Here is a 16,268-nt window from a genome sequence, read left to right as displayed (position 1 = left end):
GCTCATTATAATCACGGAAGGAGCTCTGATAGCGTAGTGGTTACAAATCAGGCTGTGACCCTTAAGCTCAGCAGTTCGAAACTACCAGCTGCTCCGCAGGAGAAAGATGAGGCTTTCTGCTCCCGTAAAGATTTACAGTCTCGGAAACACTGTACAGGGTTGCTATGGGTCGGAACCGACTCGATGGCACTTAACAACAACAACAACAACTCATGACAGTATCTCTTATCTGTATTCTTACTATACAGCTCAGTGCATCGGCACATAGCACATTTTGTCTTTGAGGAAAGGGATCTGTTTTGCAGGTATAGATGGTCACTGGAGGACTGAAGCTGAACCAGTGAGCCGACAGGGTAAGAAGAGAACCAACCTGGGATGGGGTCCAGGAAACCTTGATGTGGATGGGGTTGTGGGAGGAAGGAGGGGATCCTGGAAAGAGGTTGGGAAACAAGATCCAGAGACTGGGGGAAGTGTGGGGATGAGAGTGTGGGAGAGAGTCAAGAAGGAGAAGTTTTCAAGAAGAGAGAGGTCATTAGGGTCAAATGCCACTAAAAGTCATGGGAGATTTGACCTGACAAGTGGTGGATGAATTTGGCATCAAGGAGGTTACAGGGCACTTGGCAAAAGCAGGGTCAAGGACCATGGGGCAAAACCCCGTTGCAGGGATGAAGGAGTTGATAAGACGTTAAGATGGGGAATTCGGACCTGAGAGCTAGGCGTGAGTAGAGAGGGTGCAAGGTAACATGGACCCTCATGTGTAGTGGATTTTCCCTGCCAATATGAACAGAGTTTCTCTTTGAACAGAGTCAACTAAAGATGAGCCAGGAGCTCTTGGTAGGTGGTGAACACTCTGTGACTGGAGGTAGACAAGCAGACTTCTAGGTCCAGCCACTGCGGGGGAGATGTTCACATTTAGAGTGCATAAGGCGGTGCAAACCAAGCCCCTGGTCCTTGTTAGCTAGAGCTTGACTGGTTTTCTGCATCACAAAAGCCATGCAGAGGGTCAGTCTTGCCATTTCTAGTGTCCAAAGAGGGACTCACACAGAGAGGTGGTCGTGCGCAGACTCACACAGATACACACCGGCACAAAATATACTATCTACATCTCTTGGTGTGCCGGGATCACAGCACCTCTCCCCAGGTTATTCCGCTCATTCCTTCCCTTACCCCTCACTCCCACTCCTCCAGCATCTCCGTGTCTCCCACTGCATCTTCCCCTCGGTTTCTCTCCGCATCTCTACTTCTCTGGCTCTGCCCTTCTCCACCCCACTCCAGGCTTTCCAGCCCTTCTCCCAGTGCGTACCCCTCCCCCGGACTACAACCCCCAGGCGCCCCCAGCCCCCGGCGCTGCGCATGCCCCCTGCTCCCCGCCCCCTCCCGGCTCCCCCCTCCCTCCCTTCCTCCTTCCCTCCCTCCACCCCCCTCCCCCACGCCTCGGCTCCCGCATCCCTCCATCCAACCCTGTGCCGCAGCCGCATCGCCACCGCAGCCACGGCAGAGCCGAGTCCGGCCCAGGCCCCTGCCCCTGCCCTGCTCTCGGTCCACCGCCCCCGGCCCCGCCCCCGTCTGCGGGCCCCCTCCTGCGACTCCGGTGCCCCCCGGCGCCCCTAGACCCCGGCCCCCAGCACTCAGACAGGAGGCAGGGAGCAACAGCAGAGGCAAGAGGACGAGGAGGAGGAGGAGCCGTCGCAGGATGAAGGATCGGACTCAGGAGCTGCGGAGTGTGAGCTTGGGGTGGAGAAAAATGGGGGGCGGGACCCCAATATTTGGGAAGCGCATGGGGATGGAGTGGGGGAGGCGCTGGGATGTGGGGGCGAATGATGAGACTGGAGGTTGATGGTCAAGGCCCCCCAACATCTAGAGCACCTGATGTCTGTAGTGAACCTGCATTTTAGGGACAGTGACTGCAAGGGGTTATAGGCCATTGAGACACAGGGGGCAGGAGAAGTGTCAGGGGCTGAGACACCCTATATTCCTAGGACGGCGCTGGGGTCTAATGAGGCTGGTGGGGGAGAGTGAATGTCAGGCGCAGACTGGAGGTGCCGACATCCCGGGAGCAGATTTGCCAAATTAGAAGGATGGGGAGGTTACTGGGCCAGGCAGAGTCTAGCAGGACCTAGATTTGGGGAATGCTGTGAGGAAGGACACAGGTTGGGACCAAGATGCCGAACACTGGCAGTGAATGAAGTGTGTGTGTGTGCCTGCACACACCCTTGAGAGTGTATGTGTCCCCCAAAGAGACAGGGAGGAGAGAGGTGGCCTCAGCTGGACCACCAGGGTTTAAGATGAGATGACTCTAGAGGTGGGAGGTGGGGGTGTAGAAGAGTGCAGGAGAAGACAGCACACGCATGGCCGTGGAATTGGGTTGTGTGACAAGGGTTGTGCTCTGCTGGGGGGGAACTGGGGCATCTTGAACAGTTGAAGCAAGGGAGAGATGGATATGGGCCCCAGGTCTGCAGGCCCCAAGAGGCCTGTCTCCAAGAGTCTGACCAGGCAGTTAGTTGTGTCTGAGTGACGGCAGGAGGGTGGCCCTGGTGTCTGCAGTAGAGCCTAGTGTTTGGAGGGACCGGAGTCATGGGGTGATGAGAATGGTTTCTTGGTTGGAAAGGATGCTGGAGGATTTGGAGAGATGAATGGGGCCTGGAGAGGCAGAGCTGATAGTCTGGTGTGTGCTGGGAGCCTGTGGTGTTTATATTAATAAAAATACTAGTCTCAGCCAATGTATCCTGATGCACTGGGTCTTTACTAGAAGGGTGTTGGTTGTTACCCCAGGGGTTATTACCCCATTTGAAAGATGAGGAAACTGAGGTGTGGAGGTGAATGGTAAGGGACTTGGCCTAAGGTTGTCAAACAAGTGACTGGGGGTGAGAGGACAGACAGAATTCCAGAGTTTCCCATTTGCCAAGTTGCCAAGTGTCTCAGCTTTTCTGATCTTTGAAACAGATCTTGGCCCTGAGGTTAAAAAGCTCTGTCTTTGAATTGCCCCCCTGAATTTGGGGGTGGATAACAGATTACAGAAAGACAAGGGGAAGGGGCTTGGAAACAAGGGACTCCTGTGAGACAGACAGGAAGAAAGGCGGAGCTGGTGATTAAGGGAGGGAATTTTGAAGGCTCATTTTTTCATTAAGCTCTTACCGAACATACTTTCAGGCCTCAGGAAACAATGACAGTAATAATAATAATAATTAATAATAATAACCAATACGCATGTGCCAGACATGGTTTTGAGTGTTTCACATATTCACTTATTTGGATCCTTACTCTGTGAAGTTGGCTCTAGCATATCTCCCCCGCTCCACCCCCACACACACCCACACCCCGCCGCTTTTTTTAATTAAAAAAAAAAAAAATTGTTAAAATCCCTTGATGGCTCAAACAGTTTGCTCTCTGCTTGGCAGCTAAGAGGTTGGCAGTTCAAAGCCAACCAGCAGTACCATGGAAGAAACAAAGATGACAGCCAAGAAATCTCACTTATATATGGGGTGTCCTCAGTCACAAATCAAAAACAAAAACTAAAACTAAAGCAAAAATACTGTGGTTCAGTCTATATAACATAAAATATGCCACTTGGACTATTTTTAAATGTAGCATATCCCCATTTCATAGAAAAGAAAACCGAGACCCTGTAAGATGAAGGAACAATCAAGGTCACACAGGCTAGTAAAAGGTGGGATTCAAACCCAAGCAGACCAGCTTCAGTAGTGATGCTTGTCATTCCTCTTCCCTCCAGGTGCAATTTTCGAAACAGGTTGCCATCCATGATCTCATTAGATGCTTACCAAACTCTTGATGAGGTATCAGGACTATCTCCCTCTATAGTGGGGAGAACTGTTAAATAACTTGCCCAAGGTCATACAAGTGAGGAATCTAGATTTGAACCCAGATCCCCTGCTGCCAAGACTATTCCATGACTTGAAAAAACAGAAATGGAAAGTCAGTTTGTGTGAGGTGGTGATGGAATTGTGGTATAATTAGAGGAAGAGGGAGGCAAAAAGGGATAAGGCAGAGGATGAGAGGGAGGCAGGGGACAGGAAGTCCTTTTCTGAGTAGGTCAGGGTGCCCCGACCTGAGCAGAGCAGTCATGTCGGCTGGAGGTTGCTGGGGGCTGGGTGGATGCTGATAGGTTTGGTGTTAGTCACAGCTCAGAAAAATTGGAGATTTGGGAGGAGGCGGGAAGAAGCTGCCAGATGCAAGGAGTGGGAGGGTCTCCCCACCGGAGTTGAGAGCAGCGAGTCTGGTAGGTGGAGACTGGGCTGAGCGTGGGAGCCTTAGGAAGAGGGTCTGGAAGATGCTGGGAGGAGCGAAGGGGCCATTGGTGGCAGGGGGGGTCCCCCTAGGGAACCTGGCTGCCTTTCCATTAGTACCTTCGAGTTCCCAATGGTTTCTCAGGTCTGTTTATCATATAACCATCGAGAGTGCAGCCTGTCTGGATTCAAATTCCAACTTTGCTACTTACTTCCTGTGTGACCTTGGTCCTCTGTTTCTTGATCTGTGAGTTGCTAGTCATTATAATTCCTATTTTGCAGGGTTGTCCTGAGGATTAAATTTAGGTAACATGTGTGTAGTGCCTGGAAGAGGTGGACAGCCATGCTTTCTGAGCGTTTGTTATTCCACAGCTGGCCTTTTTCTTTCTGTTGAATCTCATATCAGCCCCTAAAATGGGCAAGATATGACTCCCAAAGGATTTTAGAGTCATTGGAGGGCCAGAGAGGTAAACTGACTCACCCAAGGTCACTTCGTTGTTCATGGCACAGCTGGGGATGAAGTGAAGTTTTCTGTCTCCAGTTCACCAAGCATTTATGGTTGGGATTGAGGAGGTGCTGGGCTGGATGTAGAGGTTCCTGTAGAGTGCTAATAAATGGAATAGGGGGTGGTTCAGGAGTGCAAGGAGTGAGACTAGGGATGGGACTCCAGAGGCAAAACCGGGGATCAAATGGGTAGAGAGGAAGGTTGGCAAGAGAAAACAATGAGGAGATATGCTGTGGGAGGTAGCCGTGGAGTGGAAGGCAGGAGAAATGGGGAGGCTGGGAAGAGAGGAGAAAGGAAGCTAAAATGGAGACAAGGTGAGGCTGGAGGTTTGAGAATGCATGAGAATCGCATTGCCTGAGCACCTGTGTGCAAGGATGGGCAGGTCCAGTAGGCATTTGAAGTAACAGCAGGAAAAAGTGGGACCCAAGGAACCCTGAGTGATGACTTATATCCTCTAGCTACACTGGACTTCTTTCTGCCATTCAAACACCCTACGTTCAGGGTCTTGCTTTTAATGTTCTCTCTGTCCAGAACACGGTTCCTTCGGTCTCAAACACTGTTCCGTCTCCCTGAGCTACTGTCCCTCTGCCTTGGCTCTTCCTCTTACATTTGTGGCATGGTTTGGTTCCTTCAGGACTCAACGCAAATATCACTTCACCAGAAAGACTCTGACCACCCTGTATAAAGAAGCCTCCCCTGATACTCATTTCTCTCTACCCCATCTCCCTGTTTATCTTCCTCCTACTATTCAGCCCAATCTGAAATGATCTTGTTGATTTTTCACTATTTGTCTCTCCACACTAGAATGTCAGCTCCCTGGAGGCAGGGCCTTCTTGCCTATCTTGCCCAGTGCCCAGACAAGAATTTGGCACAAATCAGACATATTTGTTAGATGAATGAATGACTCAGTAGAGCAGCGGGAGGAGGGGGCTAAGGCAGGGAAGATGGAGGAACGAGGTGGGAATGGAGGACTGACGATGACAGGGAAGGAGGAGGAGCCCAGGCCAGGGAGACAGATGGACAGAGCTTGGGGGTGGGGCTGGGGGGGTTGCTGTGTGAGGCTACTGCCTCTAGAGCAAAGGATGCTTGGCCCCTGAGAAGCACGTGTGAATGCATGTACACACACACACTCAAAGACTTTTCTGTCTCCCAGTTCCAATCTCTTTCCACCTCTGTTTTGGTCACCATCTGCCTGTGTCACCATCTTACCATCTGTCTCTGTGGTCATTGACTTGCTGGCTCACTCATCCCTCTCCTCCTTCCATTTCTGTGTCTGTCTATGTTTTGTCCCCACTAACACACACACTAGGCCGTTGATGTCTCTGATTTGGAAGACTTGGACTCTGAGGGGACCTGAAGAGGCCATTTCCAAGGTCAGCAGTTCAAATCCACCAGCCACTCTAAGGAAGAATGATGCCCATAAAGATTTACAGTCTTGGAAACCCCTAGATAGGGTGCCATGAGTCAGAATCGACTTGATGGCAGTGGTTTATTTACTTTTTTCCAGCGGGGTTCCAGAAGGTACCCAGGACCTCTACACAGTCTCATTTATTCTTCTTAGCCCTTCAAAACTCTGTGAGCAGTGAAGAGAGAGAAAGCGCCACCCCATCAACTATGTGATCTTGGGCAAGTTCCTTAATGTCTCAGCTTCCTTATCTGGCAAATGGGAACAAGAACAGTAGCTATCTCATGGTGTGGGCGTAAGGATTAAAGGAGAAAAGCAAAGTGTGCTAAGAGGGCCTGACCCCTGGAATTAGTATAGCTGTGTGGTGGTTGCTATGGTTAAGTGTCGTCTGGTCCATTCTAAATCATGGAGACCCTGTGTAGCATTTCTGAGCAAATCTTTACCAGAACAGAAAGCCTCATCTTTCTCCTGCTTTACTCTCAGATGTGTTAGATGTATATAAATGATGATCTTCATTTTGTATGTGAGGAAACCGAGGCTTGGATTGCCCATCTGTAACAACAGCAGAAACTGGATTAGGGCACCTTTGACTATCTGTTCCTTGTTGTTGTTGTTGTTGTTGTTAAGTACTGTTGAGTTGATTCTGATTCATAGCAACCCTGTACAGGATTTCTGAGGAGCAGCTGGTGGGTTTGAACTGCTGACCTTGTGGTTTGCAGTCTAATGCATATCCTACAACACCACACCACAAGTCCATCTGCTTCCTTATTGTTGTTGTTGTTGTTGTTAAGTGCTGTAAAGACGGTTCCGACTCATAGCAACCCTGTATAGGGTTTCCAAGAAGCAGCTGGTGGATTCAAACTGCTGACCTTGTGGTTCAGACCGATCTGCTTCCTAGGTTCTCTCGTTTGTCCACAGTCTGACCCTTTTAGGCTGGTTGAACTTCCTCCAGAAATGGAGGCTGTGTTTATTATACACACACCCCCCCATGTATAGCTCATAGCAAGGGGGTCCCTGGAAGAACACACATACCAGCCTGCCCATTGCACATGTGAGGGAACTGGGAGCCAGAGATGGGCCTAGCGTCACACAGAATGTCAAGCTGCGGCTCGACTGAGCTCTTCCCACAGCCCTTCAGCAGATAGACATGGGCCCCTCTTACTGATTTTCCGTCCTGGACATGGGAGTTCAGTGACACTGAGGACACAGTGGAGCTGGCTCTCTGGGCACAGGTGGGAATAGCAGGATGTGGGAGAGGAACAACCTGAGATTTAGCACCAGACCGTGATGGGTTCAGTCCCATCTCTGACCTTATTCACTATGAAGCCTTAGGCAGACCAGGCAACCTGTCTGGAATATGGGGGTGGGAGGGCCACTTAGTCTCTCTGGCAGTGTTAGGCCTGGCTTCCTTGCCATCTCTTGACCACCATGCGCCAGTTGGAGTAGACAGCGTGATTGTCAGTCTGCAAATGCAGAGGTCTTCCTAGCAGCTGAACTGAGACATTACCCAGCCCCTTTTTGCCTCAGTTTCCCCATCTACAAAAGGGGGTTAGAATGATGCTTACCTCGAGGTGCTGTTGTAAGAATTCGATTTAGAATTCGAGTGTGTAGAGCAGTGCCCAGCACATTGTAAAATGCTGTGTAAACAGCTCCGTAATTTTCAACGTGTTGACCAGCAATCCACATAGAGTTTTAATGACGACTGAATGAGATGACAAGAATGTAGGACTGACGTAAAAATATCGTGCTAGGTTTCCAGGGCACAGAACCCCACTCTGATTGGGCCTTAGCAGGGGTCCACCTAAAAGCTGATGGCAGAGTCACTAGGAGGAGGGCTACCTGGTTCAAGCCTTAGAAGGGGTAGTTATTGTTATTAAGTGGCGTCGAGTTGGTTCCGACTCATAGTGGACCTGTATAGGGTTTCCGAAGAGTGACTGGTGAGTTTGAACTGTTGACCTTGCAGCTCAAACTGACTTTGCAGTCCAGCACCACACCAGGACTCTTGGTAGACACTTGTTGTTGTGAAATGCCGTTGAGTCATTTCCGACTGACGGTGACCCTGTATAGGGTTTCTGAGGAGTGGCTAGTGAACTTGGACCACCAACCTAGTTGTTCAAACTGACCTTGCAGTCCAGAGTGTTAACCCGCAACTCCACAGACACTAGTAAAGCATTATTCATTCTCTTTGTAATTATCATGCCAAATAAATCATACGTGAGCCCTCTCCCATTCTTCCTCTCTTACAGGCAAGTAAACATGTATCCCAGGATATCCCAGGGCAGAATCTAAGAGCGCTGGCTCTGTGAACAACACGAGAGACAGAAGAACTTTCTAAAGTCAGTAAGGAAAAGGGAAAGAGGAAGAGGCTGAAAGCATGTCTGCTGACCTGCAGAGTCTGGGCTGAGAGCTGGCCAAGTGTTGGAAGTCAGAGAAGGTGCAGGGCTTTTGGCTCTAGGGAAAGGAGACCTCCAGAGCTGCTGGCTCTTTCGAGGACAGAGAAGGTGGAGAGCAGCATGGAAGGCCAGGGGTCCTCAACAGTGAGCCCAGCATCCTAGAGACTCTCAGGGTCAAGGTCTGTCTAGAGTGGTCTTGAGTCAGGTTGAGGCTGGAGAAATCAGAAGTCCCATTAGCATCTCTAAGACTCGCTCCTCCTTTTGGGGCAGCTCTGGGTAGAGACAGGAATACTCTTTCCACACAGACCTCTGGGGTGGCTGGGAAATGAAATGTGGGGAGAATCCCTGGGGTTTTTCTGGGCACGGCTTGCTTGGGTGGAAAGCTGGTACCCTCAGGAATGGCTAGCTGGAGGTCTCTGCTAAACTGCGTGGGCTCTGCTGATGCTGAGTTCCCGTGGCTTCTAGATTCCATTGAGGTCCCATCTGGCCCTGTCTAGGCTCAATCTGAGCTGTCTGAGCTCAGTTTTCTCCTGTCTGGGTTTCATCAGGTGTTGTCTTGGACCTGCCTGGACCCTATCAAGGTTCTGTGTGTGCTCTTCCCTGCGGATTCCAACTGGGACTTCCCCATGCCGCCTACTTGCAGGCTCTGTCATTTACATTTTGTCTGAGTTCTGGTTCGGTTCTTTCTGGAAATCAGGGTGAACTCTGTCTAAATTTCCATTGGGACTGATTAGAGCTTTAGGATATAATTAAGCTTGATGGGCTGAGGTTTGGCCCTCAGACCTCAGTCCCAAGCAGACAAGAATCTGGAGCTGGAGTGTGGAGTCTTGGGAAACTTACATGTCTCAGCATGAGTGAATTGCAGACCTGAGGCTCAGCAAGGTGAGGGAAACAGGCCAGGGCCCTCCAGAACATCTCTAGGGTGTGGGTGAACGTCTGTGAGTCCACACGTGTCAGCGCGTGGCTTTGCTGTGGGTCTGTGTGAGGGTGGATGTCAGCATGTCATTGTATCTCGTGTGGGTGTAGGTGGGCCTATTTCTGTGTGCCTGCATGTCAGCCCTTCTGTCTATGTCACCGGACTGTCTGGCGGTGGCGGTGGTGGTGGTGGCTGTGTGGGTGGGTAAATCCCTTTGTCTCTGATCCCCGGGGGTGGAGTGCTGAGCAGCTGCAGGTTGCAACTGGGAAATCCAAGCCAGTGAGGGTAGGTGGGTGTGAAGTTGGAAGGGGCTGGATGAAAGGGAGTGAATTTTTGGAAGAGAAGTCTGGAGAGGGGCAGAGCAGCTGAGAGGGGGTGGGGAGGAAGACACAGGGAGTGAGGGGGGGTCGGGGTGCTGCCTGTGTTTCTCCTCCAGCCCTCCCTGGGCCTGACTACTTGGTGCCTGCCGGTGACCTTGCACAGGGGACATGGCTAATTGAATAGAGGCCGGAGGAGAAGAAAAGGGGAGCTGTGGAGTGGTTCAGGACCCTGGACCTCCAATCCAGACCCCCTTCTCTGAGTCTACAGCCAATAATACAGTCCAGGCTGACATTTAACTGATTATTAAAACACTGAAATCCTTCCATGCTGCTTGATCACTAACAGCGGCCCCAACCCATCTCCCTAGGGTGACTCTGCCTCTGGGGCCACATGCACTCAGAAAGGGTGCCCTTTGGGCTCTCAGCTACCCTGGCCTCCAGGACCCTGTCCCACAAGCTCTCCAGTGTTCATTATGATTGGTTGGTGCCCTTGCCCTGCATAGGCCCTCTCCTAAGACCCCTTTTCTGATCCTAGAGCTGGGAGACTCTGTGTCTGCGCAGTGAGGAGAGGGCCAGAGAGCTACAGTGCAAGCCTTGGGAACCAGGATAGGCCTGCCCATGGACTCAGCCTTTCTTGGTTTTCTAGGCAAAAGACAGTGATGATGAAGAGGAGGTGGTACATGTGGACCGGGACCACTTTATGGATGAGTTCTTTGAACAGGTAACTGAATTTCCCAGTGTGCCCAGATCCAGGTCAATAGCTTCCTTCTTCCTGTCCCCTACACCATTTCTGCTCCCTGGCTGACCTTTCATCAATGCCTCTCTGGGCCTGGCCCATTTCCCTGAGCCAGGCCCCGTGGGTCCCCTCGTCTGGCCCACTGACTTGACTGGGTAGAGCCAATTTCCTACCCCAGGTGGAAGAGATCCGGGGCTGCATTGAGAAGTTGTCGGAGGATGTGGAACAGGTGAAAAAACAGCACAGTGCCATCCTGGCTGCCCCCAACCCAGATGAGAGTGAGTGCCTACTGCTGGCTGCTTGGTGGGGTCGGGAAAGAAGGGGTCGAGTCCCATCAGGCTGCTGACCTGCCCTTCCCCTACCCTCAGAGACCAAACAGGAACTGGAAGACCTCACTGCAGACATCAAGAAGACGGCCAATAAGGTTCGGTCCAAGTTGAAAGGTGAGGAATGCAATTCCCTGACCAGGAAACCAAAGCATTCTACCCTCCATTGAACAGAGAAGTCCTTTCTATAAGGGAGTAGCTATAAACCTCTATGAACCACATTCCTAAGCAATGAGAAAGCATAAAATCCCAGCATGCTTCCTCCTTTCCCCAATTTGGTCCAGATTCTTTCAGGGGGCAGCAGGGTTCTGTCCAGATAGGACCCAAGCTCTGCTGGTTCCATCAGAATGAAACCAGTATTCATCCATTAGAAAAAGATCATGTCTTCCAAGTGGCTTTGGTTTTATTAAGTCCTTGTTTCCCCAGAATAGTACCGACATAGCACTAAGAACCTAGTAGGTGGGCTCAGCAAATGCTTCTGAATTGGTGTCCTTAGCTCAGGACAGATTGGACTGTGTGGCTGACATCAGGGGCTGGCAAGCTTTCAGGAGGGACTTGCCAAATGTTCATGTATTCACTCTAATTTAAGGACTTGGGTGCTGGTAATAACTATCCTCCCCCAAAGCATTGTGGGTTGGAAATCTCCTTGTCTGCTGGTGCCAGGGGACTAGCAGTGTTACCCTGATGCTGATTTATATGCTCATGGTAATTCAGCATCAGAAAGCATTTTCCAGGCACCTACTGTGTCCCAGGCATATTGTTAGGCTCTGAACCTGAGAGTGCTGACCTTGGTCCAGAGAGATAGGGACATGAACTCTGGCTTCTTGGACACCCAGGAACACCACGTGTGGACCTCTGATACTGATTTGTAAAAACAAATGCCTTCTGTCCTCTGGAGACTGTGCTGGAATGGAGCATTTTCTAAGTGGAGAGCACATTGAGTTCAAATCTAGACAAAGTCCAATCTCAAGCATCAACTCACTCTGGACAAATCCTCTACCCTCCACCTTTCTCATTAGTACAATAAGAAAAATTAAAGTGATTTCAAAGCTGCCTTTTTTTTGTTTAGTAACAAAATTTTTTTTTTTCAAATGAAACCTTACAAAGGACCCTAATGTATAAGTATGAAATGTATAAAAAGCTAGGCTGCTCTGGCTGGGCTGAGGTTGGGAGGTCCAGGGTTCTACCTCCCTGCAGGAGTCCCTGAAATTCCTTCTGAGAAGCAAGAATCCATGGAACACAGTTAATAAACCTTTGGACTCAGTGATTCCGTGGGCTCACTCAGCTTTGATCTTGAATATTCCCTCTAAGACCCTGAAGGTCTCATGGTTCTGGGTTCTGGAATGGGCCAAGACAAAAGCAAGGAAAAGTGACAATGCCTTGGAGAAGTTGGCCCTACAGACCTCTATAAAAAAGATTCTGTTCCCCTCAGCTACACGATGACATGAGCTCAGGCTTTGTGTGTGACCTTGAGTGAGTGATTTTACTGTAAGTGCCTCAGGTTCTAGTCTGAAACATGGGCTGATGCCACTGAACTTCCAGGATTATTGTAACACACACAAGTCAATGAAACACATAAGGACCTCTCCCACCCAAACTTGAACTTGGCCCCACTACTATTCTGGCAGTGGGTCCCTGGTCTGGCCCAGCACATTGGGACCCACCCAGATGTATGTCCTGGGGTGGGCCAGAGCAATCACCTTGTCATGGTGCCATCCAGCTCCTGCCCTCCCCCCTCACCCCCCCAGAACAGAGAAGTGATGTTCTCAGGAATGGCCTCTGTGAATCTTGAGAACACCTGGTGATTCATGATTCATTCTTGATGCAATTTCCCAGCCTAGTAGATCTTACCACAGCCCCCCCCCCTTCTTCCCTCCAAAGAAAAGCTGAGTGATGATACAGAAGCACAACTCCCAGTTAATCTTGGCGTTTTCCAGAGCATCCTTTACAAGTGGGATTACCCTAGACAGACATCACTGCGCCAGGCAGAGAAGGGCTATTTTCTCTGTTGGAACATCCATCTATTCAAGTAGACTTTTCCGAAGGCGGGGTGGCTACCCAAACCTGACCCACTGGCAAGTGCCTGTCTTCCACCAGAAAAAAAAAGTCCAGGATGGATCCCTGCACCTTTTCTAGTGGTTGTAAGAAGTAGAGAGCCCCCTCTCACACACGAACCTTCTAGTGGACTGGTTGTCATGGGACTTTCCAAAATACAATCCGTCCACCAGAATAAATAGTCCCTTCTGCCTGGTGACCTACGGACCTCAATCTTTTCCTTCCGGCTTGCCCTCTGAACCGCCTTAAACGTCTGCCCCTTAATCACTGTCCTCTGGCTCCCTCATCTTGGATCGTCTACTGCCCGCCCTTGTCATAGGAATGCCATGTCTTCATGGGCCTAGGGCCTGTCTCGGGGTGTCCAGGGTCCCCTTATGTCCCGGGTCTCGGGCCAGTCCCTGCATCCTCTCTTTTACAGCGATCGAACAGAGCATTGAACAGGAGGAAGGGCTGAACCGTTCCTCTGCGGACCTGCGCATCCGCAAGACCCAGGTAGGAGGAGCAGTCAAGGGAGGAGCGTGTAGCCTGCGCTTCCTTGAGCTGGTCTTTGCTGGGGCTATCAGTGTGGGGCGGAGCTAGGGAGATAGGAGTACTGGTCTCCACTTCTTAGGCCCCTGTGCTGGGTTACCTATTGGTTTGGGTTTAGGATGAGGGTCTTGGGGGTCTGGAAATGAGGCGCAGCTAAGGGGCTGTGAACGTGTCTGGTGTTGAATCTCAGCCCGAGCTTAAGAAAAGGCAGAAAGGTGGTGCATCCCATCTTCGCCCACTCCTACCTCCTCACCTCCATTCCTTGCTCCCTTGACTTCAAGATGTGTCTGTCCCCACCATGCCCACCTGCAGCACTCCACACTCTCCCGGAAGTTCGTGGAAGTAATGACCGAATATAATGCGACCCAGTCCAAGTACCGAGACCGCTGCAAGGACCGAATCCAGCGACAGCTGGAGATCAGTGCGTGTGCCCCAAACTCCCCAGGCCTGCCCAGGTTCTCTCCCAGCCCACAGCCCGTTCTCCACCGAGGGGTTCCTGACTTAAGGCCTGGCAAGAGGGCGGGCTCCTCGGTCCCTGCCCCATCCCACTGCTTCGGGTACCAGGCTGGGCCAATCCCCTGAATGCCTAGTCCTTTCTCCTGGCAGCCGGAAGGACAACGACCAATGAAGAACTGGAAGACATGCTGGAGAGCGGGAAACTGGCCATCTTCACCGATGATGTGAGCCTGCGCTGTAGCGGATAGGGCCTATTTTGGGAAGCACTTGCCTCCTCTTTAAACCCAGGTTGAACTCAAGGTCACCCTGGAATAACAGGCAGCCTTGGACTGGAAGCTGGGGAAATTCCACTGGGACAGGGCAGGCAGGAAGACCATTCCACACAGTGTGCCAGACAGTGGCATTGTTCTAAGCATTTCACAAGTACGAACTTACTGAATTCTCTCCACAACCCTATGAGGGAGTCCCATTACACAGATGAGGGAAACTGTGCCCCAAAGAGGTTAAATAACTTGCCCAAGGTCTTAGAACTTGGAGCAGGGCCACAATTTGAATCTACACTGTCTAGTTTCAGAGTCAGAGATCTTTGGTAGTAAGAGGCATTACATACTCACTTTCTGAGACAAGTGATTTCACTAAGTGACTCATTTGCCTAAAAAAAAACAACACACTCAACACTTAAGTTCTCATTTTTGCTGAAGCTTTGTCCACTGCTCTGCCCTGGTCCATTTTATATGTGATTGGATGGATTTTCCCCTAACCACAGTTTTTGTTTCGCTTGATGGAATTTTGCCCTGGCCTGCCCAGTCATGTGTCTGGTTTTGCTTCTGGTGGCAAAAGGGCTCTGATGAAAGGTTCTAGACGAAGTTTAAAATATGTACTGTGATTGTCTAACTGTTGACAGTAAATTGCTATTTAAGTGATCTTTGCTGAACCAGCTTTGAGCACACTGATTGGGGGCTAGTTAGCCTGGAGACCCCAGACAGTTTTGCCTGTCTAAGAATGGAGGGCAAGTTGGTGAGTAGATCCAAGGAGACACTCTTGGATGCATAAGCGCTCACCCTTGTCAGCTGGCCCACCATCCTATAATAGGAAGCCAACATTACAATGTGAGGCCCCCTAAGATGGGGCCTTGAAGTGTTTGTGAGATGCCAGGAAGGGAACCTGATCCCTTCCTCTCTCTCTCTTCCGTGGGGTCACAGGAGCCTGAGACAAGGTGGTAGGCTAGAACCTCAGGACAAGTATCATTTCTTGTCATCTAACAAACTTCTCTACAGCGCTTGTGTGCCAGGCGCTATTCTAATCAGTGTCCATATATGAACTCATTTCAATTTCAAAACAATCCTGTGAGGTGGGTGTTCTTGTTGTTCATGTTCTTTAGGTGGGGAAACCAGGGTCCAGAAAGGTTCAATGACTTGCCCATGGTCACAGCTAGGAAATGAAGCCACATGTAAACCCAGTCACTTTGGTTGCAGAATCCAAGCTCTCATGCGGGGCAGGGGCAAAGGGTTGGTTGATCTGTAGCTCTTTCCCCTTCCTGTTGCCGCAGATCAAAATGGACTCGCAGATGACAAAGCAGGCGCTGAATGAGATTGAGACGCGGCACAACGAGATTATCAAACTGGAAACCAGCATTCGCGAGCTGCACGACATGTTTGTGGACATGGCCATGCTAGTGGAAAGCCAGGTACCGGTCCCCACGGTCCCACCCTGGGAGTCTCTCTTCCAGCCCAGGCCCTGCCCCTCCCCATGGGACATCTCCTGTGTCTGCAGGGTGAGATGATTGATCGTATTGAGTACAATGTGGAACATTCTGTGGACTACGTGGAGCGAGCTGTGTCGGACACCAAGAAAGCTGTGAAATATCAGAGCAAGGCCCGGAGGGTGAGCCTGGGTGGGCAGCCAAATGGGGGCTGGTAGGGGGTTGGGAGCAGAGTGGGCGGGCCTGGGCCTGGGCTTAGAGGTGAGTGATGACATCAAGTGGAGGCCATATCTCTGGCTCTGACCTCTTCCTATTTCTCTTTTCTCTTCCCTCTTCTTCCTCACACCCTCCTCCCTTATCTTTTCTCCCCATCTGTCTGTCTGTCTCTCTGTGTGTCTCTCTCTCTGGCTCTGCTTTTCCCCCACCTCTTTTCCGGCCTGCAGAAGAAAATCATGATCATCATTTGCTGTGTGGTGCTGGGGGTGGTCTTGGCGTCGTCCATTGGGGGGACGCTGGGCTTGTAGACCCCACACCCCCATCTCTCCCAGACCCCTCCCCCACCACATTGGGAGCAATACCCCCATTGTCCCTTTTACTCCATTTCCTGCTCCAGGCTCACCCCCAAGACAGACCCAGGCAGCCCCACCCCCACGTCAGACCTTGGAGTTCCTGGTCCTCCCCC

The 16,268-nt window shown here is 50.9% G+C and overlaps 1 protein-coding gene across 2 annotated transcripts; it reads left to right on the top strand.

The window, feature by feature from the left end:
- The first annotated feature begins 1,693 nt into the window (after positions 1-1,693).
- Positions 1,694-16,110, top strand: STX1B (syntaxin 1B). Of its 2 annotated transcripts, XM_006871921.1 has the most exons (11): positions 1,694-1,723; positions 6,996-7,004; positions 10,430-10,504; positions 10,698-10,797; positions 10,888-10,962; positions 13,319-13,392; positions 13,741-13,849; positions 14,035-14,108; positions 15,434-15,571; positions 15,658-15,768; positions 16,030-16,110. In XM_006871921.1, exons 1-11 carry the CDS (start codon positions 1,694-1,696, stop codon positions 16,108-16,110), a joined length of 876 nt encoding a protein of 291 aa, XP_006871983.1. The 2 variants fall into 2 exon arrangements, with proteins under 2 accessions (XP_006871983.1, XP_006871982.1); XM_006871920.1 differs by lacking the exon at positions 6,996-7,004.
- Positions 16,111-16,268: the final 158 nt, after the last annotated feature.

This window comes from Chrysochloris asiatica, unplaced genomic scaffold, assembly GCF_000296735.1.
Source record: "Chrysochloris asiatica unplaced genomic scaffold, ChrAsi1.0 scaffold00178, whole genome shotgun sequence".
NCBI classification, from domain to species: domain Eukaryota; kingdom Metazoa; phylum Chordata; class Mammalia; order Afrosoricida; family Chrysochloridae; genus Chrysochloris; species Chrysochloris asiatica.
This window is presented reverse-complemented; position numbering and strand designations above follow the sequence as displayed.